General features: G+C 37.9%; 1 protein-coding gene across 1 annotated transcript in view; it reads left to right on the forward strand.

Annotated features, from left to right (window-relative positions):
* The window catches only part of spata17 (spermatogenesis associated 17), a 317,410-nt gene that overhangs the window by 164,275 nt on the left and 128,236 nt on the right, over nt 1-24,899 (forward strand). The window contains exon 9 of the mRNA XM_048536385.2: nt 19,208-19,340. Within this exon, the coding sequence (XP_048392342.1) occupies nt 19,208-19,340 (133 nt within the window). The remainder of the gene's footprint in view (nt 1-19,207; nt 19,341-24,899) is intronic.

Raw genomic sequence — 24,899 nt, forward strand, 5'->3', positions numbered from 1 at the left:
CGACAGCTCACTTGACCAAATGGTTCAAAAAATTGGAACGAAAGATAAATAGGCCAACAAATCAGTCTTTGAGGAGCCTACAACTGATGATAAATAAGTGAAAGCAAGAGAGGCTGTCATTGCAGAACAACACGTAAAGTATGGTAAGAAAAAGAATGGAACATGAAGAATAAAATGCAAATGAAGATGCCTGAAGTCAAGTTAAAGTCTACTAGCTTGAAGACAAAAGAAGAAAACTCAAAATTACTTGAGATAAAGCAAAAAGAAATAAATAATTCCTTTTAACTTATGCCAAGTTTCAACTTGCAACAAATTCATGATTTTAACACCTTCAATTAAGTCACACTTTATTCCTTAATCACTATATCATTCACTGATCTGCTGTCAAGAGTCTGCTCAACTCTGTGGCAAATATTCTACTTTTTCTACCATTAATTTCATTCTAGCATAAAGTTTAAAAAAATCACCTACATCAAGCAACAGTGATATCATTAATCAGGGAAGTCAGCCAATCTTGTTGAAGAATCTACACAGACAGAAAACCTGAAAGTAGCACATGGGTTTTTCGTTCAATTTTATACTTTTATAGAAAACACAGTTAAGGTTGAGACATTTAATACAGTTAACATAGCAGCTGAAATATCATACACCAAAGCAAAAATTTTAACTGTTTTAAAATATCTTCTTAGGGTATGGCAAAACCCTTGACTTTGCACAGTTCAAGAATAATTATGGTTCAATATACAGTATTGTTAAAACACCAGTTACCCTTCACTCAATATGTTAAAAGCTTTTCAATTTTTCTTTTTACATGTACAATGATACTGTTAAAAGGTGCAAGTTCATATCAATTTTGCAACTTCTACTTGATTTCTACCTGTGAGGAATTCAGTACTGCATAATTCTGAGGACCAGAAAATTACTGACACCACCTTCTTGATTTCATTGTTTAAATACATATTTTCAGATGGCTTTATGTTTTATAGTGCAATGGTGATGAATTCTGATGGACAGTTTAGATGTCCTAGCAACCCCAAACTCTAGCTCTATAACATTGTTTATAAAAGACCAAAATTTGGATTTTAAGGGAATTTCTGGTTATATTTTCCATTTCAACTTCCTTCTATTCTTCTTCATCATTTTACCTTTCATCTGCCAAAGGTGCAGACCAACCTCCTGGCCCAATGACTTGTATATATTTTCTTTCTAAATTACAAAGTTATGCATGAAACAGCAGATTTTGGAGAATGTTGCACCTTCTGAGATGCACGGAGCATCTCAGAAGGTGCAAGTTAGTTTGCCCAGACAGTGAAATCTATTTCAACAATCCAACCATATATTTGAATAAGGAAGGGCTAAAGTTAAGGAATAAACCATTTTTTAAAATTCACTTATTGTTATTCTCTAGTGTCCATAGCTAAGGATTCAGAGGATAACTGTCTAATCAGCATCTTTTTGACATGGCATTCCACAATGGGCCAGCACAGAATGAAGGCATTTTGACCATCATCATATAACAGAACATACCAGAGAGACAACAAAATTCACAAAACTGGTGAAACTTATGCTAAAACACCTCAGGAGGATTAATGTGGAATATATTTTCTGTTTTCATCCATATATTCTAGTTATACGGTCTGCAGTTAATTTAGATAAATGTGAGGTGCTGCACTTTGGAAAGGCCAATTAGGGCAGGACTTATGTTCTTAATGGTATGGCCCTGGGGAGTGTCGCTGAACAAAGAGACCCTAGAGTGCTGGTTCATAGTTCCTTGAAAGTACTATCACACGTATCGGAGTTGGGAGGTCACATTGTGGCTGTACAGGACAATGGCTAGGCCATTTTTGGAATACTACATTCAATTCTGGTCTTCCTGCTACAGGAAGGACATTGTGAAACAGAAAAGATTCACAAGTATGTTGCCAGGGTTGGAGGGTTTGAGCTGTAGGGAGAGGCTGAATAGGCTGGGGCTATTTTCCTGTGAGCATCAGAAGTTGATGGCATAGACATAGACATAGAACATTACAGCACAGTACAGGCCCTTTGCCCTGGATGTTGTGCCGACCTGTCATATCGATCTCAAGCCCATCTAAACTACACTACCCCACCCCCGAACACTAAACCATCATCTCCAACACCATTCATGACCTCATCACCTCAGGGGACCTCCCACCCACAGCCTCCAACGACCTTATAGAAGTTTATAAAATCATGAGGGGCATAGACAGTTTGAAAAACCAAGGTCATTTTCCAAGGGTAGTTGAGTCTAAAACTAGAGAAAATAGGTTTAAGGCGAAAGGGGAAAGATTTAAAAGGGAACTAAGGGGCAACTTTTTCACACAGATGGTGGTCCGTGTTTGGAATGAGCTGCCAGAAGAAGTGATGGAGTCTAGTACAATTACAACATTTGAAAAGCACCTGAATAGGTATATGAAGAGGAAGAGTTGAGGGGGATATGGGCAAAATGCTGATAAATGGGGCGAGATTAATTCAGGATATCTGGTCGGCATGGACAAGTTGGACTGAATTGCCTGCTTCCATGCTGTATGACTGTATAACGCTATGCAGAAGTGATTAGCTGAAAGATGTTCTTATGTGTAATGCTAGTTAGTTCACTTATTGAGGAGAGCCCTTTGCTTGATTGCCTCACACTCAGATGGTGCCTTTGAAGATTACAAACTAAATTATTAGTTGAAACTGAAATAAGAACCATGAAACTAATTCAGCAATGGCATGAAACCATTTATTTTACATAACAGCGCTTTTAAATCATTCTTCTTATTACTTCTGAGGCCATAGCAATGCTGGCTACCTAGTTTTCTAGGTGTATTTTGCTAGAGTCATCCTGCATGGTAGTCCTTTAGGTAAAAATGTATAATATCTACCCAGAATGCTTCAGATGGAAGCTTTTAACATCTATCCCAACAACAACCAAAAATAAAGAATAATAGCTTACATTTATAGACCACCTTTCATGGCCTCATGATATCATAGAGTGGTTTACGATAAAGTCAGTACTTTTGAAATGTTTAATGGAGGACATGCACCACCTTATTCATGAGTATCAATGTCCAACAAAACTAACGAGACAATATCCAGACAATCTGTTTATTTCAGTAATGCGATTGAGTGAAAAATATTGGCTAGAACACAGGTGAGAACTCGCCTGTCTTCTCAAATTGTGCCTTTTGATCTTTTACAACCATCTAAAAAAACAGATGGAGCATCTGTTTAACATCTCATTTGAAAGTTGATACTTCTGGTAGTCCAGTGCTCCCTCAGTAGAACAATGAATTGTCAGCTTAGATTATGTGCTCAAGCCTCCAGAAATCAGAAACTTGAACTGGGCAGAGAATAGGCGGAGATTGTTGGAACTGATGTCTGCCAAATTTCACACATCATTACATCCCGTCGGCAACCATTTTCAGATGTAATGAGTCTAAAATTGGCCCCTATAATTCAACTAACAGTATGACCCATGATAACTGAACACAAAGACAGTGGTAATTGTAACACAATTATTTATCTGACAATCTAACAATTTTTCTTTACAGGTGATAGACTGAGGCACTTATGTTTCAATTCAGTGGAGGTTACATACTTCAGAGTCTACATAGATGCTTTTTGATGCTTACTGTGGTGAATTGCTTACACTATATGGAGTGTCAGAGACCAGAGTGATATATTTGGGATTTTTGACAGAGGTTGGCTGATCTCATTTCACTGGAAGCTCTTAACAGCTATTTGGAAGAGATGACCTTTGTCACCAACTCCTGGGCTGGATTCAAATCTCTACCTTTATGTATGAAGAACAGTGTCAGACTGTGTTCCTGGGGTACTGCACTAAGCAATCCACTAGAGGAAAAACATACTGTTTTAAATAGAGTTGAAAAGAAAGAAAGATGGACTGTTCCGATTTGAACAGGATGGCAACTGCTACTAGAGCAGCCGGCTCACAGCATCAGTTCTATATATTCTGGGACATTGGACCACATTAATTTTTGGTGATGTCTGTCCCATGTGCAAATTAGCATTCCTAGCACTGTAATCTATCTTGTGTGAATGCCGTTTTTCTCATGAGTATTTGTATACCTATATACTTCTCAGAATTTAAAAAGGCAATGCTCAACTTGCATGAGATTTTGAATTTATTTTGTTTTATTTCAAAACTTGAATACTCAACTAGAAATTTAATCGAGAAAATTAAAGTAACCTTCTATTGTCAAAGAATATTTATATATTAAGATTTATTTTATTCCACAATTGCATAATCTGATGGGGTCCACAATACCTTCCTTATTTGGAATTACATCACCATTCTTTCACTGTTGCTGGGGCAAAATGAAATTCCCCTCCCAATAACACTGCACATAGAGATGACCTTCTGCTGTTCCAAGTTTGTGCTCACCTTTTCAAGGGCAATTAGGAATGGACAACAAATGCTAGCTTTGACAGCAATTTGCACATCTTGTGAAGGAAAATTTTGGAAGAAATATGCATATTTAGAATTTAAAGTATACAATCAAACTATTATGCAAATGGCATTCTTCAAAATCAAGAGTTTTTGAAAGTGACAAATTAAACTTGACATTTTTAGGAAAAAAATCTGAGCTCTCACAACAGTTACAGTAGATTTTCAATTGCAAAATCAAATCAAAAAAGGTATAATCAAACATCAAAATGCATTTATCACTTCTAAAACATTGATTCGTTATTATTTATAACAGTTTCTTTTATGTATAAATAGTACTGCACAAATGTTACTTGAAACTCATTCTTTTTCTTTATTAATAATAGGATTAAAATCATAATCATTATATAATAACATACAATTTTGGAAAAAATAGAACAAAGTAGAAATGAGAAATGATGTGGAATTGATATCTGATAAAAATCACAATCTGCTTAATGCTAGAACAATGGTACACAGCAGAGGTTTGTGTTTTACATAAAGTATTACTTAGATTGGAAACATGCTGATATTGTAACCATGGAAGCAAACCAATTTTGTCTAGTTTACAGGTGGAAACAGGAGGTAAAACGCTACAATTTGCCAACTCCTGCTGGGGAGAGAAGAAAATATCCAAACATAAGAATCGATAGCATCTAATTCCAATAGTTTCCATTTTCTAATATATTTCTAAGTTCTGTTGATGGCTACTTTTTAGTGGCATAGAATGCTGAGAAATGTTTTCTATCGCTAAAGTTGATTTATTATCTAGAAAAGTAAATAATTATTCATCGTAAAGCACACTGATTGTATCACAGTATAGAAATATATTGCCCCTCTGCATGCTACTATCTTTTTCGAATAATATTGCTAAAAAAGTAATTTGTTTTATTATCATTATGCCATTTTTATCAGTCTTAAATCCTTTCAATTGATTCTGCTGTTAATATTTTCTTGCTGAAGAGAAAAACATATTGCTGAATCTTATTCTTTTTATACTTATCAGAATATATGTAACAATGCCAAATTTGAAATGATCACAGCAGGTTGTATGAGAGGAAAAGAGGGGCAAGTCAACTCTAATTAACTAAGGTCTTGCCATGGAGAAAGCACAAGAAACTATAGGCTCCTCAAGTTTATCATTTGCAAAATCCAAAACCATCTTTTGTTAGATATGGTTCTGCAATTATGCTACATTTACTAAATAATCCAGCTTGTGCTTGTACCAACACTAATAGCCAGTATAAAATAATCATTTGAGTTTGTAATGTGGCTCATTTATGCTTTCCTGGAAGTGGCATTCATGCATTAGGAGGAATTTACTGTCTACAAATGAAAGGAATATGTGGAAGTCTCGTTCTTTTCTTTGAATTACACAGGAGCTTAGGGAGAGTATAATTCCTCATCACTTTCTCCATGCAAATACCTGAACCAATTAGCTGAAGTAGCAACCAATCAGTGCCCTTTCCTCCTGTAGTATAAATTATTGTGACCATTTGACATTTAATATTTCTGCATTTGTCCTGATGAGTGCAAGATGGAAAGGCTTAGCAAGGTGTCTCTCTTTTCAGGAATACTACTCAAGTTCTGTACTACCATACAACTGTTATTAACATTTTGTTTACAAAAATATTTTAGAGGTTAATTTTTATAATCAAAGTAACAGCATGTAACTTAAAACTGCAGGAAAAATAAATACAGATAATTATCTACTATCGCTCAAAGAAAATTGAGGCTTATTAATCATGAACATTATTACTATTTTTTGTTTTACTTTCATGATTACGTGTTTTGTATGATAGAAATTTACCTTTGTTTAAAAGGTGTATTGTCCATACATTTGTATTGAAAATGTATTGTCATTCAGAATGTCTTGCCATTTACAGCATTATGGTTTTGTACGCAGGATTATGTTTATTTTTAAAATTATAGTGATTCACAGACATGGAACGTGTAGTGCCTTTATATTTTGCAATGTATTTCAAAGTACTTCCCTTTCACCCAAAATTGTTCTGACGATGGACAATGACTTATAATGCTCGAAAACAGAATAACTCAAAAACCCTCAAAATCAGTACTTTATTGCTGATTTTAGAGGTACATGAATCATTTTAGATCTAGTTTCCTTTATTTATTAAGAAGCAAATGCATGAAAAATGACCTGCCTCTGTTCTGCATTGCAAAACCTGATGCATGGGTATAATTGCTAGTTCTAAAAGCTTGTTCAGGTAAAGCATAGTAAGTAACATATTGCGGACAACATGCAAATGTTGATAATGATGGAAAACAGATATATATTCAGCTGAGGTTGACACAAATCTGGTTTTATAAACTTCATGATTTGAATAACTTTACCAGAAATGTAATAATGGTGTTCTGTTTTGTACCCTCATTATGTTTACATTCCTTTTAAATGAGTTGTGTCAATAGCTTGCTGTTGTTCTTTTAAGCTACCTAGTCACACCAGTACAAGTCTCTAAGTAATAATATTTAAATCTTACATGTGTATTTTCATGTACTGTTCAATAACATTTTATTAGTAACATTTAGTAATAATTTAATTTTGGAATATTGGAAAATTAAGAATACCAGGTTGGGTTTCCTACTCTTGAAAATATAAGTATTGAATTGGATAATCTACTTGCCTATATTAGAAGATTCTTGGTAAAATGCCAGAGAAGAACTCAAAATTACACAAATTAGTGCATCTGATAATTAATCTGATCAGTTAGGAGCCTTTAATAAGACATAGTCACAGGTCAGTTTTGTTGTAGCGAAATAAAAACATTTGTAAAATGCAAAGAAATAATTTTTCACTGAAAATCAATGCAAGACATTAAACCTGGTATTTCTAAGGTAACCAACCAGTTTTTATTTTAAAATGTTAAACAAGTTTAGCTTTTCACTTGTGAACCTGCGAAATGTCTTCTTCTAGCATCAACATCAGCACCAGCAAGCCCTATGGTATTCAGAACTCCTCTGACACTCCACCTTTTCATGTTGGTTAAATCTGTTTATAGAATACTCCCAGCTAAGTGTCTAGGGTGTAATTTGCAAAATCAACATACACTTTAATTAACATTTGGCAGTCTTCCTAGAAATCTATTGTTTACACAATACCACACCTTTATGTCATAACCCTTCTGTTAAATTCTTGACTTAGTTTAGATTTTCTTTTAATAATTGTTGTCTGATCGGGGTTGTTGGACATTTTCTACATTGCTAGTTCTTTGAGATATTGTGATAGTTAATAAGACATTTATTTTTCTATTGCCACTTCTTCAAGCACCTTTGAACTAAGTTTTACTGGTTTGTGCTTGATATTTATATTTTCTCCAAAACATCATTTTAATCTACAATGTTATTAGTAATGTCAAATACTCAGAATCTATCTCTGAAAAGTCATGTCTTTAAGTCTGCATTTTGAATGTCAGTGACCATTAATTTCAATGTTCTTTTGTCATTGAAATAATTCCTAAATTTCTCTTCTTTGTTTTTGCATAGTACAATTTTGATTCTTTCAGCAGTCCAAATAAATAGAGAATACACAAGAGGGACAATGAAATAGCCAGTTTATTCCATGAGTGAGAAAGACCTAATAACTCATGAATGACAAAGTCGCCAGTGAGTTATCGAAGGTCTTTTCACGGGCCCATTGCATTCGTCACTGTCGTATGGGCAGCCTGTGAAATGGGGTCAGGCTGTTGGTGGGTGTGAAAGTGCAGCTGCAGTCACTCATCCCACCCACGTTGAAATTGGCAGCTCTGTAGGGTAGCAGGAATGGCATTCTGCTCGCAACGACGACTTATGTTTATAAAGCATCTTTAATGTAGTAAAATGTCCTGAATTGTTTCTAAGAACTCATTCTGTGAAATATGCTTTACATTGACAAGTTGTTAACTTTAGTAATTCAGTTTTGGCAGTTACTAAAAGCAAAATAAGAACATTTCCTTTAAAGCTTAACATGAAATTAGTGCCCAATTACTAATTTAAAAACATGGAATAAGAAACTATGCTATCCATCCTACATTCAAAAAATAAAAGGATGAAAGTTAAATATAAGATTTTAAAAATAAGGTTAAAGAAAATGTCTACAAAGAAAGAATAACCTAAGATTTTAACTTTACAGTCATATACGTTGAATATTCAACAATTTTCATTCAACAGTGCATCTAATTGAGCTCTTACACACCATTATTTAAATGAACAATTTTACGTTCATAAACATGAAACAAAAATAGTTACATTGACTTAAAATTATTATAATCAAAATCGTAATTTGATCAGATAATGGCGGCTGATTTTCCAATAGCCAGATACTTGCTTCTGAAACATATTTGGGAGTTACACTTGATGACCTTGCAGAAACCCCAGTATAAAAAACATTGAAGAAATTGTCAGAATACTGAATATTCCACTGAGCAATTCCCTAACACTTAGAAGTCTCTGAAAGTTTTCATTTAAATCCAAGGGTTTTGTTGTCAGTTAAACAATTACTCAGGATTAAACAAGCATTCTAACTCTTGGGTAACAGTATTACTGACCTCTGCAAATTACCTCACCCACCATCAAGTATCCTTTGCCTCAGGCCTTGAACACTCGCAGAACCTGATCTGGCACTACCCTCTACCCTGGCACTGAGCATACCTCAGAACTAAATACAAAAGCCTCCACCAACAGCTGGACCTAATGCCCCCTCACCTCCATGAATCTGAGGACACATTCCCCTCCCATGCTATTGGACCTGACTTCCCTCCTCCACCTTCCCTGGGCCCCAGCCAATCCTATCCCATTGGAGCTGATACCCTTGGTGCTTGCTGCCAGACCACAGCCTCCTTCCCCTGCAGTCAGACTCTATCTTCTAATGCATACCTGGCTCCTGTACCACTTTGCAACCTGGTACTCTACTTACCTGACACCCTTCTGACTTGGTACCGTAGCTTCTTGGCAATCTTACCACATGATGCTCTATTGTGCTGGCACCCTACCCACTTGGCACCCTAGCCCCCCACCCATCTAGTACTTTACCCTCTCAGCCCACTAATATCACATTTCTATATGTACTTACTCTTTCACAATATCTGTCAAGAAGGTTGCCTGTGATGCTTTGGATTACAGAAAACAGCAACTAACTCTTCTGAAAAGGTGGCATGGTTTGCCTTCCTGTGATGATTGTGCAGTATGTTCGGTTTGCCAAAAAGGAAATACAGCTCTGCATTTCTGAAGAAGCACAGCTCAGAATCTCCTGTCAAAAATGCAGATGTCTTTTATTGCATTAAATAGAAGTGTAGTAACAAACTGTGATCTATGATTGTCAATAATCAGGATGTCTGGCTCTACATTTCTTTTGATATTTCATTTTCTTTAATTAGCTTTAGTTTACTTAACTAGATATTAATTAATTTATAAGTTTTCACTGTATGATTTCCATTAACATCCACATGCCCAATGACACTCTTAAAGTCCTATGGACCAAAATCTACATCCACACCTATTTCAATAGTTTGTAAATATTTTGAATATTTCATCATGATTGTCAAAGACAACATGTGTAGTATTACACTCAAAATTTCAAGTTTATTGTCTGCCTTCTTGGTGATTACTGAATCATGAAATATTTCATGATAGACCACGTTAAAATTTCTTCTGAGCCAATAAAAATAGATAGTTTGGAGATTCTACTTAGTGTTTTATTTTCTGATGCTTTTCAAGAAGAGTTTTAATTTTGTTTTGTCATTTTACAGCGGCAGTTATACTTTAGCATTCGAGCAACACATTAAAGGTGGCTGTTTTCTCAGCACCTTTTAACACCACAATATTCACATATTTCTGAGTTACTTTAAAGATAATATTCTGATTATAGTTTATAATTATGGGCGAGGATCATGTGCTCCCTTCAGCAGCATTGGGCTCTCATTTGCATTCTGTCATTCTCTTGTCAACTTTCTTGCCTTTTGCTGTAGTCTTTTCATCTCCTCTGCCTTTGCATGCTGCCTGTCGTTTCCCCTTATGAAGAAATAATATTTAGTGCCTCGGAACATAACTTGCAGGAAACAAAAAAGACATGAGAAAAAAATGAAATATGAACAAAGGTTGTGTATTTATGACTTATGAACATAAGAACATGGAGCAGGAGTCGGCAATTCAGCCTTTCGAAACTGCTCTGACATTTACGAAGATCATGGCAGATATCACCTCAGTCTCAACTTCACTTTCCTGCCTGCTGTCCATAACCCTTCAACTCAGAACTAATTAAAAATCTGTCTATGTTCTCCTTAAATTCATTACAATATTTTTGCAACGTATGTTAATGGTAGTTAAAGCATGTTATGTCACCAGGGGCAAAAAAAAAGCAGATGTGGTTAGATGTCAACTTCCTCACAGCATGCCCTTTTGTTCAAGATGCCATGTTACAAAAGTTGGTTCAGATTGGCTGAAGATCCTCAAATGTGTTTGCCAACAAACAAACTGTTAGTTTTCAGAGAATTCATGACTTGCAAAAAATGCAAATAAAGTGAGCCCAATAATGATACTGATATTTATTTTATAAAATGATAGCTGTAACACACCTCAATTCATATTGAAAGAAAGTATTTGTATTGTAAAGCTCACTATTACAACTCAAGACATTAACCAACATGTTATTACTTTTGAAGTGTTATTATGCTAACACAGGTGTATTTTGGTAAATAAGGCAGATTTATATACATTGTGAGCAAAATGAATGACCAATTAATTTGTCTAACGTGAAGAAAGTTGGCCAAAATATTCCCTGAACTTTTTCCAATGGTGTCGTTGGATCTTCAACACAACCTAACATGATTACTCACACCAAAAGAATGGTTGTTGGCTCTAGGAGTATATCACTGCCTTGGTTGAATGGGCAGAAAAGTGGCAAACTGAATTCAGGCCAGAGAAATATGAGGTATGCATTTGGGCAAGGAAAACAAAGTGATCAAATAAAAAATATTGGGAGGCTATTGAAAAGAGCAGAGGAAGTAAGGGACCTTGGAATACATGTTCACAAGTCCCTAAAGATGGCAGGACACATAAATAAGGTGGCAAAGAAGGCACATGGGATATTTACCTTGGTTAATCTATTGGTTGAGGTATTAAATACAAATGCAAGGATATAATGCTGCAAGTACATAAGTACACTGGTTAAGCCTCAGATGGAGCTTCATGTATGGTTGTGGTCGCCACATTACAGGAAGGGCACAATTACTCTAGAGAGAAAAGAGAGTAGTTTCACAAGAGCAATTCTAGGTTTTGAAAATTGCAGCAAAGAGGATATATTGGATACATTAAGGTTGTTTTCTTTAGAACTGAGGAGGCTAAGAGGTTACTTAATTGAGGTACACAAAATAATGAAGAAGACATGCAATCAGCCGTAGTTATCATCAGCCAATAAAGTTACCAAATGAACCCAGGTGAGGGTTTAAAGGATTTAAAATTGGTCCAAGATTATCGAGAGCCAGCCATGTTGTCAAGCAGGCACAGATTGGGAAGATGTGTCAGTGATAATGGGAACTGCAGATGCTGGAGAATCCAAGATAATAAAGTGTGAAGCTGGATGAACACAGCAGGCCAAGCAGCATCTCAGGAGCACAAAAGCTGACGTTTTGGGCCTAGACCCTTCATCAGAGAGGGGGATGGGGTGAGGGTTCTGGAATAAATAGGGAGAGAGGGGGAGGCAGACTAAAGATGGAGAGAAAAGAAGATAGGTGGAGAGTAGAGTATAGGTGGGGAGGTAGGGAGGGGGTAGGTCAGCCCAGGGAAGACGGACAGGTCAAGGAGGTGGGATGAGGTTAGTAGGTAGGAAATGGAGGTGCGGCTTGGGGTGGGAGGAAGGGATGGGTGAGAGGAAGACAGGTTAGGGAGGCAGAGACAGGCTGGGCTGGTTTTGGGATGCAGTGGGTGGAGGGGAAGAGCTGGGCTGGTTGTGTGGTGCAGTTGGGGGAGGGGACGAACAGGGCTGGTTTTGGGATGCGGTGGGGCAAGGGCAGATTTTGAAGCTGGTGAAGTCCACATTGATACCATTGGGCTGCAGGGTTCCCAAGCGGAATATGAGTTGCTGTTCCTGCAACCTTCGGGTGGCATCATTGTGGCACTGCAGGAGGCCCATGATGGACATGTCATCTAAAGAATGGGAGGGGGAGTTGAAATGGTTCGCGACTGGGAGGTGCATTTGTTTGTTGCGAACTGAGCGGAGGTGTTCTGCAAAGCAGTCCCCAAGCCTCTGTTTGGTTTCCCCAATGTAGAGGAAGCCACACCGGGTACAATGGATACAGTATACCACATTGGCAGATGTGCAGGTGAACCTCTGCTTAATATCCATATTGGGGAAACCAAGCGGAGACTTGGGGACCGCTTTGCAGAACACCTCCATTCGGTTCGCAATAAACAACTGCACCTCCCAGTCGCGAACCATTTCAATTCCCCCTCCCATTCTTTAGATGACATGTCCATCATGGGCCTCCTGCAGTGCCACAATGATGCCACCCGAAGATTGCAGGAACAGCAACTCATATTCCGCTTGGGAACCCTGCAGCCCAATGGTATCAATGTGGACTTCACCAGCTTCAAAATCTCCCATTGCCCCACCGCATCCCAAAACCAGCCCTGTTCATCCCCTCCCCCAACTGCACCACACAACCAGCCCAGCCTGTCTCTGCCTCCCTAACCTGTTCTTCCTCTCACCCATCCCTTCCTCCCACCCCAAGCCCCACCTCCATTTCCTACCTACTAACCTCTTTCCACCTCCTTGACCTGTCCGTCTTCCCTGGGCTGACCTACCCCCTCCCTACCTCCCCACCTATACTCTCCTCTCCACCTATCTTCTTTCCTCTCCATCTTCAGTCCACCTCCCCCTCTCTCCCTATTTATTCCAGAACCCTCACGTCACCCCCTTCTCTGATGAAGGGTCTAGGCCCGAAACGTCAGCTTTTGTGCTCCTGAGATGCTGCTTGGCCTGCTGTGTTTATCCAGCTTCACACGTTATTATCACAAATTGGGAAGATGTTGGCCTGTCGGCAATGTCACTAGACTGGTAATTCAGAAACACGAACCAAAACACTCTGGGATCCTACCATGAACGCTGGCGGAATTTCAGTTAACAAATCTGGAACACAAAGCTGATGGTGACCATTTGAATTATCATTGGTTGCCATAAAAATCCATTTGGTTCATAAATGTCCTTCAAGAAAAGAAATCCATCATTATTATCTGGTCTGGCCTACCTGTATCTCCAGACCCACAGCATTGTGGTTGACTGTTAACTGCACTCTGAACTGATCAGTTCAAATTAGAGATGGATAACAAATGAAATAAAGAGATAAAACACAAAGGGGCTTGCATAGAGTGGACAGGGAAGGCCTATTTCCCCCTAGAGAAGCACAGATTTAAGGAAATAGGAAGAACAACTGGAGACATGAGGAAATGTTTTTCACAAGTGGTTGGTGTTATGGCTAGTTTTTGGTTGATGTGGAAACCTTCAACCCAACTCAATTCAACTTGACAAATAAAGTGAAAGATAATCCAAACAGATTCTACCAGTATGTTAAGAGCAAGAGAGCAGAGAGAGAGAGAGAGAAGGGCCCCTTAAATACCAAAGAAATCATCTTTTTGTTGAACCTCAGGAGGCAGGAGAGATATTTAAATGAATACTTGGTGTCTTTTTTTTTACTGTGGAGAAAGACATGGAGGCTAGAGAACTCAGGGAAATAAACACTGATGTGTTGAAAACAGCTCGCGTTACAGAATAGGAAGAGCTGGAGAAAATATGATGGTGGATAAATCTCCAAGATCTGTTCTAGTGAATCCCAGGAGTTTTTGTGAAGTTAGTGAGGAAATTGCGGGGCCCCTTTCAGAAATATTTGTATCATCTGTAACTACAGGTAAGGTGCCAAATTACTGCAGAGTGGCCAATGTTGTGCCTTTGTTTTAAGAAAGGATGTAAGGAGGAGCCTCAGTGGTTGGTAAAAAGTCGTTGGAAGTGATTCTGAAAGGTAGGATTTAAATGCATTTGTAGAGGCAAGGAATGTTTAGGGATAGTCAGCATGGTTTTGTGTGAGGGAGATCATGTCTTACAAACATGATATGAGTTTTTTGAGGATGAGGGCAGAGCGGTAGACATTGTTTACTTGGAATTTAGTAAAGTCTTTAACAAGGTTCTGCATGGTAGACTAATATTCAGAGTGAGCTTGCCAATTATATACAAAATTGGCTTAACAGCAGGAGAAAGAGAGTGGTGGTGGACTGATGTTTCTTGGACTGGAAGCCTGTGACCAGCGGTATTCTGTGAGGATCAGTGCTGGGTCCACTTTCATTTGTCAGTTATATAAATGAATTAGGTGAGAATATGAAAGGCATTGTAAATTTCTGGATGACAGCAAAATTGTTTGTATTGTGGACAGTGAAGAGGTTGCCTAAGATTACAAAGAGATCTTGATCAATTGAATCAATGGGCTGAAGAGTGGCGATGGAGCTTAATTTGGATAAATATGAGGTATTGCATTTTGATAAAACAACAAGGGGAGGAGTTACAATTAAAACTAGGGCCTTGTTTAGTATTGTACAACAGAAGTGCAGGTGAATAACTCTTTGAACTTTGCATCACTGAGAGATAGGATGGTTAAGATGGTATTTAGCACGATTGCCTTCATTGCTCAGACCTTTGAGTACAGGAGTTGGGACATTATGTCAAGGTTGTACAGGATGTTGGTGAGTCCTATCCTGGAATACTGAGCCCAGTTCTGGTTGCCCTGTTGGAGGAAGGGTATTATTAAGCTAGAAGGGTTCAGAAGAGATTTACCAGGATGTTGCTGGGAACGGAGGGTTTGAATTATGGGGACAGGCTGAATAGGCTGGAACTTTTTCCGTTGGAGTGTAGAAGGTTGAGGGGTGACCTTATAGAGGTTTATAAAATCATGAGAGGTATAGATAAGGTGAATGGCAGCTGTCTTTTTTGGGGGGAATTTTAAGATTGGGTAACATATTTTTAAAGTGAGAGGAGAAAGATTTATAAAAGACAGAAGGGGCAATTTTTTTATACAGAGGATGGTCAGTATGTGGAATGAACTCCAACAGGAAGTGGTGGATGCAGATCAAGTGACAATGTTTAAAGGCATTCAGATAAGTACATGAATAAATGTTTGAAGGGTTATTGGCCAAGCACAGGCGGGTAGTTTGGGATTATGGTCATCATGGACTGGTTCAACTGCAAGCTCTATTTCCATGTGTGAGACTCTATGACTGTACTAAAAGCAGATTGGCTTTGCACCTGCACTGTAATCTGCAAGACAATGGACCAGGTGCTATGAAGTAGGAATAGAATGGGCAGCTATTTTCTTCAACAATGGCACCTTCGAGGCATAACTTTAGTAGTCTTAAAATGTCACCAGCAGCATTTCATCGTTTGATGGATTGGGGGTGGTATTTTAGCTTTAATAAAGGGGTTGTAGCCCACAGGTGTACAGCAGATTGTTCCTCCAGTGAGTTAGCAGAAATAGATAGGATTTAGTAGGGAATTTTCTTTTGAGATTGAAAATGATCATAAGGCCTATTGATGTACTCTGTCTGACCAGTGAGTATCCAGTAGTTAATTTTCTCAACCTTACTATTCTTTCCGTAAATCATTGATTTTTTTTGTACTTTTATAGCTAAGGTATAATTACTTGTTTCTGTTTTATGGGTATAAATTAGCAGACAAGGTTTGCTACATTAGTTTGTATTCATACCATTATGCCTGGGCAAAATCAATGTGCAGAATCAATATGCCAACTCCTGCAACCCAGAATGCATTGCCACTCCCAGTCAGGACAGGACAGATGGCAAATCTGCTCTTTCATTGTATATTGTGGCCCTTAACAACAAAGTAAATGAACATCCAACATGTGAGATTCCAGTTAACATTCCTGTCAGTTCCATTCAAACTCAATGAAGCAGAGGTCTAACTGAGTTTGGGATGTGTCTACAAATGATCAATCCTAACTCCAAAATAAACTGTATAAATTTTTTTTTTGAAGCTCCAAGTCTGAGGCATCATCATGCCTTGCTCCCAACAAGTCTTCTTCACTTTCCTCTGATCTGCTGCGAGAAATCTGAATAACACTAAGATTTGATGCACTTTATTTCCAGCCAGAAAAAGCCCAGCCATTTCAGCCTCCCAAAAGAATTATTCTGTCCCAAAATATTTGCTGATTCTGTCCTTTCACATTCAATTCAAATTTTTGCTCAGGTGAATCACTCCATTTCCAACTGCTGCCTCCTTTTTCAATCCTTTATGAAATCACAAGAGTTTTGTTTGCTTTCTCAATTTCAATGCAACACTTCTTCAGTGCGTATTTGTTTATGTTACTAATTATAAATTATGTTGATTTAACACCACTGGCGAAAGTATTGCTCGGTGCTTGTTTTTGACAGATCTTTGAAACCTGCTCATTTACTTGGAAGGAGCAATGAGTCTCCAATTGTTACTCCTATTGTAGTTTATGCTCTAAATTTAGTTTGTTTTCAAATGAAATACTTCATTTTATTTGCCTTAGAAAGATTATCTGAATGGTGAATGTACATGTTGCATATACATGTAAGTTTGTTTGCTGCAACTAAAGGATAAAAGAAAGATTATCTTTGGAAATTATGAAGACAGTTCTTCGGTTACCACTGATATGAGAAAATATCTATGAATCTAATGTGTATGTATATGTATGTATGTATATGTGTATATATATACATATTTATATTTCCGACTGTAAGAGTTGATATAAACCTTTAAGGCACAGAAGTAAACAACTCAGTTCATCGAACTTGCCTGGCCATTCAAGACAATTGTGACTGATTGAACACTTTAATGTCTTTTACCTACCCCGTCTCCATAGCCCTGTACACCACTGTTAATTAGAAATCTATCAATTTCTACAATAAACATACTCAAAGACTAAGCTTCTGCAGCCATCTGTGATAGACAATTCCAAAACGTTCACAACCTTCTGAGTAAAACAGTTCTTTTCATCCAGTACCTACACAGCATCCACTTTGTTTTTAAATTGTGGTCCCTGGTTATGAACTCCCCAGTCAAGACAAATATCTTACTTGCATCTACCCTATTCCTTTTAGTGTTTTGGAAATCTCAATGAGCTCACCCCGTGTTTGACGAAGCACCAGAATACAGGCCTGGTTTGCTCAAACTTTCTTTATAGGACCGATCCTATCACCAATAGTAGACAATCTAACCACTGCTTCTTGACATTCAGTAGTGTTACCATCACTGAATCCCCCACTATCAGCATCCTGGGAGTTATCATTGATCAGAAACTCAATTGGACTTGCCACACAAACACGTGGCGACAAGAGCAAGTCAGAGACTAGGAATTCAGTGGTGAGTAACACACCTCCTAACTCCTCAAAACCTGTCAACCGTATAGAAGACACAAGTCTGGAGTGTGATGGAATACTCCCCACTTGCCTGGACGAGTGCAGTCCCAACAACACTCATGAAGCTTGATGCTGTCCAGAACAAAGCAGCCCGCTTGATTGACACTACATCCACAAGCATCCATTCCCTGCACCATTGACATTCAGTAGCAGCAGTGTATACTATCTACAAGATGCACTGCAGAAAATCACCAAAGAGCCTCAGGCAGCACCTTCCAAATGCACGACCACTTCCATCTAGAAGGACAAGGGCAGCAGATATATGGGAACACCACCACCTTCAAGTTCTTCTCCAAGCCACTCACCATCCTGACATGGAAATATATTGCCATTCCTTCATGGTCGTTGGGTCTTTATCCTGGAATTCCCTCCCTAATGGCATTGTCGGTCAACCCACAGCAGGTGGACTGCAGCAGTTCAGGAAGGCAGATCCCCACCACCTTTTCAAGGGCAACTAGGGATGGCCAAGAAATGCTGGCCAGTCAGCAATGCCTACATCCCACAAAATGAATATTAAAGAAAAAATCAATCACTCCAGGAACATGTATGACAAATCTTTACTGCATTCCCTCTATGGCAGTAATATTTTTGCTCAGATAAAAAGATCAAACTGTGCAGAGTTTTCCAGGTGCAGTCTAACCTATACAATTGAGGCAAGACTCCATTACTTCTGAAAGCAAATCCTCTTGCAGCGAAGATTAAAATTTCATTAGCCTTCCAAATAGCTTGCCACATCTGTATGTTAGTCTTCGGGGCCATATCGATAAAGACACTTAGGTCTCTTTGTGTTTTGACATTTTCCAGAATCTGTAGAATTCTGGAAAATAATCACCAAAGCATGAACTAGCTGTAGATCTACCACATTCCACCTCAGGTATTGGTTGTAGTCCATGAATAAGGCCTTTGTGAATTTGGGACCGTTTGTTTAGAAATTAAAATGTTAAAAAATGCTTTAAGAAAATAATTGGGGATATAATTGTTATGTTTATTACTCTGTGTTGGCTTCGATAGGCTACATATCAGTTGAAACCAAGAGCATGGACAAGCATATGATCTGCATCCTGGTTTTCATCATCCCCTGTGTGAATTTGTACCTGATAGACATGTGCAAAATGATTTTCCATTCCTTCTTTGGGCATAACTAATATTTCGAATAGCAGTCATACCCATTTCCACCATTCATTGATGCAAGTATTGGCACTACAAACTGTAACAGTTTGTCATCTTCAGAAAGCTACATCTAATTATGAAATGTAGTGAGGTTTTTCAACGTTGACTGTTTTATACATGTTCAATGTTTCTTTTCTCACAAATCCTGTTTAGATTCCTGCCATTCAGCAATACAAATAGATACAGAACCTATGAGCCGCTTCTTCATACCAGCACCAAATATGAACCTATTGCTTATGGAACTAAGCATTTTAGAGCAACTGAAGACATGCCAAGCAAGAATAAGGTAGGCAAGCAATAAAAAAACATAACTGACTCTTCATGTATCTGAATGATCCAATGGCAATTGCCTATTAGCTTTTCATGATCTATAATCAATGAAAATATAAAGTGAAAATAAAATATAAAATATAAAGAAAATATAAACCAATTGCATCTGGACTATATCTATGAATGAGTATTCTGACTTAAGGCCACTCTAACACCTTTCCCCTGTAACTAGCACATTGTTTCTGTTTAAGTAATTATCTAATGGCCTGTTGATTACCTTAATTGAACCTGCCTCTGCTGCAGCAACAGGTAGTGCATTCCAGACTCTAAGCAGTAACTATATGCAAAAGTTTTTCTAAAATTGCATTTACTTTTTTTGCATATTACTTTAAATTTGTTGCTTTTTGTTCTTAATCCTTTTGTGAGTGGGGAAAAAATATCCTTATAAATTCTGCCCAGTCCCTAATGATTTTGAAAAGTTTATCAAATCTCTTTTACGTTTTCTCTTCAAGAAGAACAGTCCTAACTTCTTGAATCTATCTTTATTACCAAAGATTCTCATTTCATCACCAATTGTTGTAAACATCTTCTGTATTATCTCCAAAGCATTTGCACCCTTCCTGAAGTGTAGTGGGGAGAGGTTACACAATTCTTCAGCTGACATGTATCTAGGTCTCTCAGAATTTCAGCATAACCACCCTCCTCTTTGTACTTGGCACAGATCAAAATACAAGTACAAGTACATATTTTGACATATCTTTGACCAGTAGACTACACTGTTGTTAAGCTGGTCAGAGTTTCACCATACATAACAAATTTAAGTTGATCAAAGCTATCTTCCTACGTGAAACCCAAAATCTAATATTTCTGTGATCTTCAATATTTGTATGAGTAAGCAGCTGCTTGGAGTCTCAAGAGGTTAAAACAATGGAACACTGCTGTATTACATTGCATCTTATAAAAGCTACTCCAATGGGAACATTAAATGAACGTCATAACTTTAAGATTGATCACGGTACATATAAAATGCTGATTCACTGAACAATGTTGAACATTTTTGGTAGAATTAATTTAAAAATTCAAACTAATTTTCCATAATCATTGTTTGAGAACTTGTCTGAAAGTTTATCTTGTAAACATTATCCTACTTGTTACGACTAAAATCAAAAAAAGTTGCAAACAATAGATTTACGACCACAACTGAATGATATGATACAAAATTGTGCATTAAAACAATTGAATTAGTTGTAGTTAAACCCTGAATGTGGCAAAAAGCTAACTTAAATTTCAGCAACCCCAGCCACATATTATTTTCAGGCTTCCAAGATTCATTTTAGAATAAGTAAATCAAACTGTATTCATTGAGTGGATTTTATTTATTGCTGCTGCTAACTGCACATCTTTCCTTCTGGCTCTGGGCTCTGAATGTCTAAAACTGAAATTGAAGGGGAGAGGGCAGTGACATCAATAAATAAATTTGTAGTCATAGAGTGTAGACCCCTCTACAAAAATGTAAAGTTCTCAAAACAGTTTTATTTCAAAGGCAATATTACATTGTGAGCATATTTTCATATTAAACTCTGAAATTATGCTGTTAAAAAGTAATAGCGGAGCAAAGCAGGTTTAAAGATCTCAGTTAATCATTCACTGAGGAAAAAGCATTAAAACAAATCAGTAGGAAACTATCTTAGTACATTATGTAGAACATAAAGTCAACTTTTCTTCCTCAATAGTTGTAAAATAGAGTGGGAAGTAGAACAGATCATGGATTTAATGTTGCAAAACCCTGGGTGCAGAAACATAGGTGCAACTGCGACTGCTTGCCCATTGCAGCTGATGATTGAAACTGCTGTCAGTGGCATCCTGACAGTAATGAACATTCGGCTTAACGACCGTGATTATGATTATCATAATTGATGTGCAAGTGCAATGTGCAGGGATCATTACAGCTGAACTTTACAGCTGTGAAGCAAGCTTTGGTTATGGATAATTGTACTTCTACATGTTGATTGGGATGAAATATGCTTTCAACAGACAACTTTGCATTATTCTTCAAAGCTTCGTCCATCTTGTAATTGTTGGCATCGTCCAGGCAAGACCACTGCCATAAAACTCTGATTTTGACCGGTTTTCACTTAGCACTTTAATGTGCTTCTTTAGAGTACTGTGCATCTGCAAGATGAGTTAAAATGTGAATGCAATCTTTTGTCCTTCAAGTAGTGTAGCAGAATTATTTAGAATTTGAGATGATGGTCTTATGCTGGAACTAATGCATCTGACTTGCCATTTGCTCACATTAAATTATACCTCATGTATTCTGAAAGCTTGTAGTGTCATATATAGATTAGTTGCTTTTCCTGTATATTTTACTCTTGCATTTGTCCAGTTATTTAAGGCAATATATGAAAACATTTGTCTATGAATACAAGCCAGCTATAATATTTTTAATGGGATTTTGTTACAATGGCCATGTGGAAACCATAAACCAAATTACTCCCAAACTACCAACAATATTGCACTTGCTGTAGCTATTACTTTGATGTGACTCAGAGCCAACACATGAGTTAGTACACAAATGATACTTCAAATCAATGAAGGTACGTCTTGCACAACAAGAGTTCCCATTCAGTTTGCATGGCATTAGATAACTGTACATTTTTACATAAAATATGTTAATTTTAATTCAGGCAGAGTAGATTAGGAGCCCTATCTGACAGCAGCTCTCACCTCCAAGTTTCACAGTTACGATTATCAGTAGCAAAGCACCTTTCCACGAATCCTCTTTCCATCAGATCACAGTAGGCCTGATGATTTTGGTTATCCATGTTTCCCTTTCAACTGACTAACTAATAACACTTGGGTTATAATGAGTTTTGAGGAGATTTGTAGCTCAGGTTGAGGTTCTGGATGTGAGTTTGCTCGCTGAGCTGGAAGGTTAGTTTTCAGACGTTTCGTCACCATTCTAGGTAACATCATCAGTGAGCCTCCAACGAAGCGCTGGTGTTATGTCCCGCTTTCTATTTATCTGGTTAGGTTTGGGTAATCCAAGGAAACCTAACCAGATAAATAGAAAGTGGGAAATAACACCAGCGCTTCTTCGGAGGCTCACTGATGATGTTACCTAGAATGGTGACGAAACGTCTGAAAACTAACCTTCCAGCTCAGCGAGCAAACTCACATCCAGAACACTTGGGTTATGGTTTGGTAATTTCTGCAAAAACACACATCACTTGAGCACTTTGAAACTATTCACTCAACTTTCCATGCTTTATAAATCACAGTTAACCACCTCACACATTGTCTCTCAGAGCTGCTGACTGCTTTCCTGTCAAACAGTAAATCTGACTTTTTGCTGAGAACAGTTTGCTTGCTCACCTTACAAGATTTCGTTGTGTACCTGTCCTATGAACTTGGTCTTGTAGTCTCCCTTTTTTGCCTTCACTTTCTAGCTTCTTTGCCTATAGGTTTCCTTTGTGTCTGGCCACATGGTATCCATATCTTAACTTCATTCTTATTAGCACTGCTTCCTGGTCGAGGGTAATATGAATCAGTTTTTTTTTATTATCCAAGAAAGGTACAATTGACGCTTACAATTGATTCTTAAAGTTGATGCAAACATTTGAGTCCTTTTTAAACATTCTGTAAAATAATTGCAGATTCCAGAAACATTTTAAACAAATTACAAATTTTCTTTACTGTACAAGGCACAGCACTGCTGATTCCAGTGCAGGTAACAGTCTGTATGGAGTTTGTGCATTCTCCCCTTGTCTGCTTGGGTTTCCTCTGGGTGTCCTGGTTTCCTCCCAGAGCCTAAAGATGTGCAGATTAGTTGGATTGGCCATGCTAAATTGCTCCATTGTGTCCAGGATTGTGCAGACTAAATGGACCAGCTGTGGGAAATGCAGGATTACAGGGATAGAGTAGGGAGTGAGTGCGGGTGGGATGTTCTTCAGAGGGGTGGTGTGGACTCAGTGGGCCATATGGCCTGCTTCCACACTGTAGGGATTCTATGATTCTATAATACAGCTTTGAGGTCAAATTCTGCCAAGGCATTTTACTGAATTAATTTAATACAAAATGCTGTAATGTAATCAAGAAATAAGAGCATAAATAGGCCATCTATCACCTCACACTGTGTCACCAATAAGTAATAATAGTTCCTGAATTTCACCATCAACTCTACCAATACCAGTTCATTCCCATCTCTTCCTTCCATTCATTGAAAAGCTGGAAATCTGAGATAAAACCGAAAGTGCTGACAAAAACCAAGCTGGTGTAGAAAGAAAAAAAATAGAACCAATGAGTATACATTTCAGGTTGTGACCTTTCTTCAGGCCTTAAACATTAACTCTTCTCTCTCTACATGGCGCATAGCTGATATGTTATCACCTCTGAGTGATTTCTGAGAAGGTGACTCCTTGGAGAAGATGAATATCTATTCAGTAGTTACACTATTCAAGTGATTGAGTAGATGGTTGAGAAGTTGTTTGAAATAACATTTCCACTTTTTCAGACATGCAGGGTCTACTCCGTGTCTAAGCAGATGAGGTGGCTGCATAGTGGAGGTATTAGATTTTCTAATATTGAAAGGGGAAGTCAACAATCAGGAGCTCGTGTATATCCATTGACTTGCCATGGGTAATCTCTAGAGTTAGAACAGTGACTTAGATGATAGGACTTGGAAAACAGCTCATTCTTCGAGGCATGAGGAAACTTTAGTATTTGACGTCTTATTGACTGAGGCTGTATCTGAATGTTGGGGCACCTACTCAAACTTGGGCAGTGCAGAATAACAGTGGACCCAGCAGCCTAGCAGTCACATGGTGCGCATGAATGTAGATCAAGTTGGGTCAAGGGTGAGCTTTGCTCCTGTAGCAGTGGGTCTTTAGAGCACATGTTATGAGTTGAGGTAGTTGCACCCTTTCCTCTCAGCTGCCGGTCATCCTCCGTTATTAGCAACATTTAAGACAAAAGGTATCAGTTACTCCTTTCCTTTATTTCAGCAGCTAATTCATCAGATATCAGTTGGTACTAGCAGTGCCAAGGTATATTTATGAAATATTCACAAAATCCTCTACTATACGCCAGTCTCAAATTTGCTGACAGATGAGACAATGGCCATCTTTTCAAGATAAAGGATAATCCCTGATAATAATACTGCCAGGTTGGTCATTCCATTTGCTGGACCTCGACTCTTGCAGACCATTGTATAATTTAAAAAAAAATTTCTTCTGCTCTGAATTATTCAACAACAGTTAATGATCATTGACCATCATGATTCACACAAGTAGATGTGATGATCCTGCATCACCGGTTGGTTAACGCTAACATCCTCCCAAATTTCACGCTGCTGTTTTTAGTTGAGGGTTGCCACTAGATACATATCCATTTGGTGAACCTATACATTGGTTGTATTGAGTCACTCCTGTTCAGATGTGTCCTGCCCCTTTAAGACCTTCATGGCTGACAATTTGGATTTTAATGTTACTTTCGTTGCAAAAACTCAGAAGGTAATTGTGATTCTTGCTGTATTGAAACTGCTAACCACATCCTCATTGCTGTAATTATCTTTGGG

Source organism: Stegostoma tigrinum, chromosome 9 (genome assembly GCF_030684315.1).
Source record: "Stegostoma tigrinum isolate sSteTig4 chromosome 9, sSteTig4.hap1, whole genome shotgun sequence".
Lineage (NCBI taxonomy): Eukaryota > Metazoa > Chordata > Chondrichthyes > Orectolobiformes > Stegostomatidae > Stegostoma > Stegostoma tigrinum.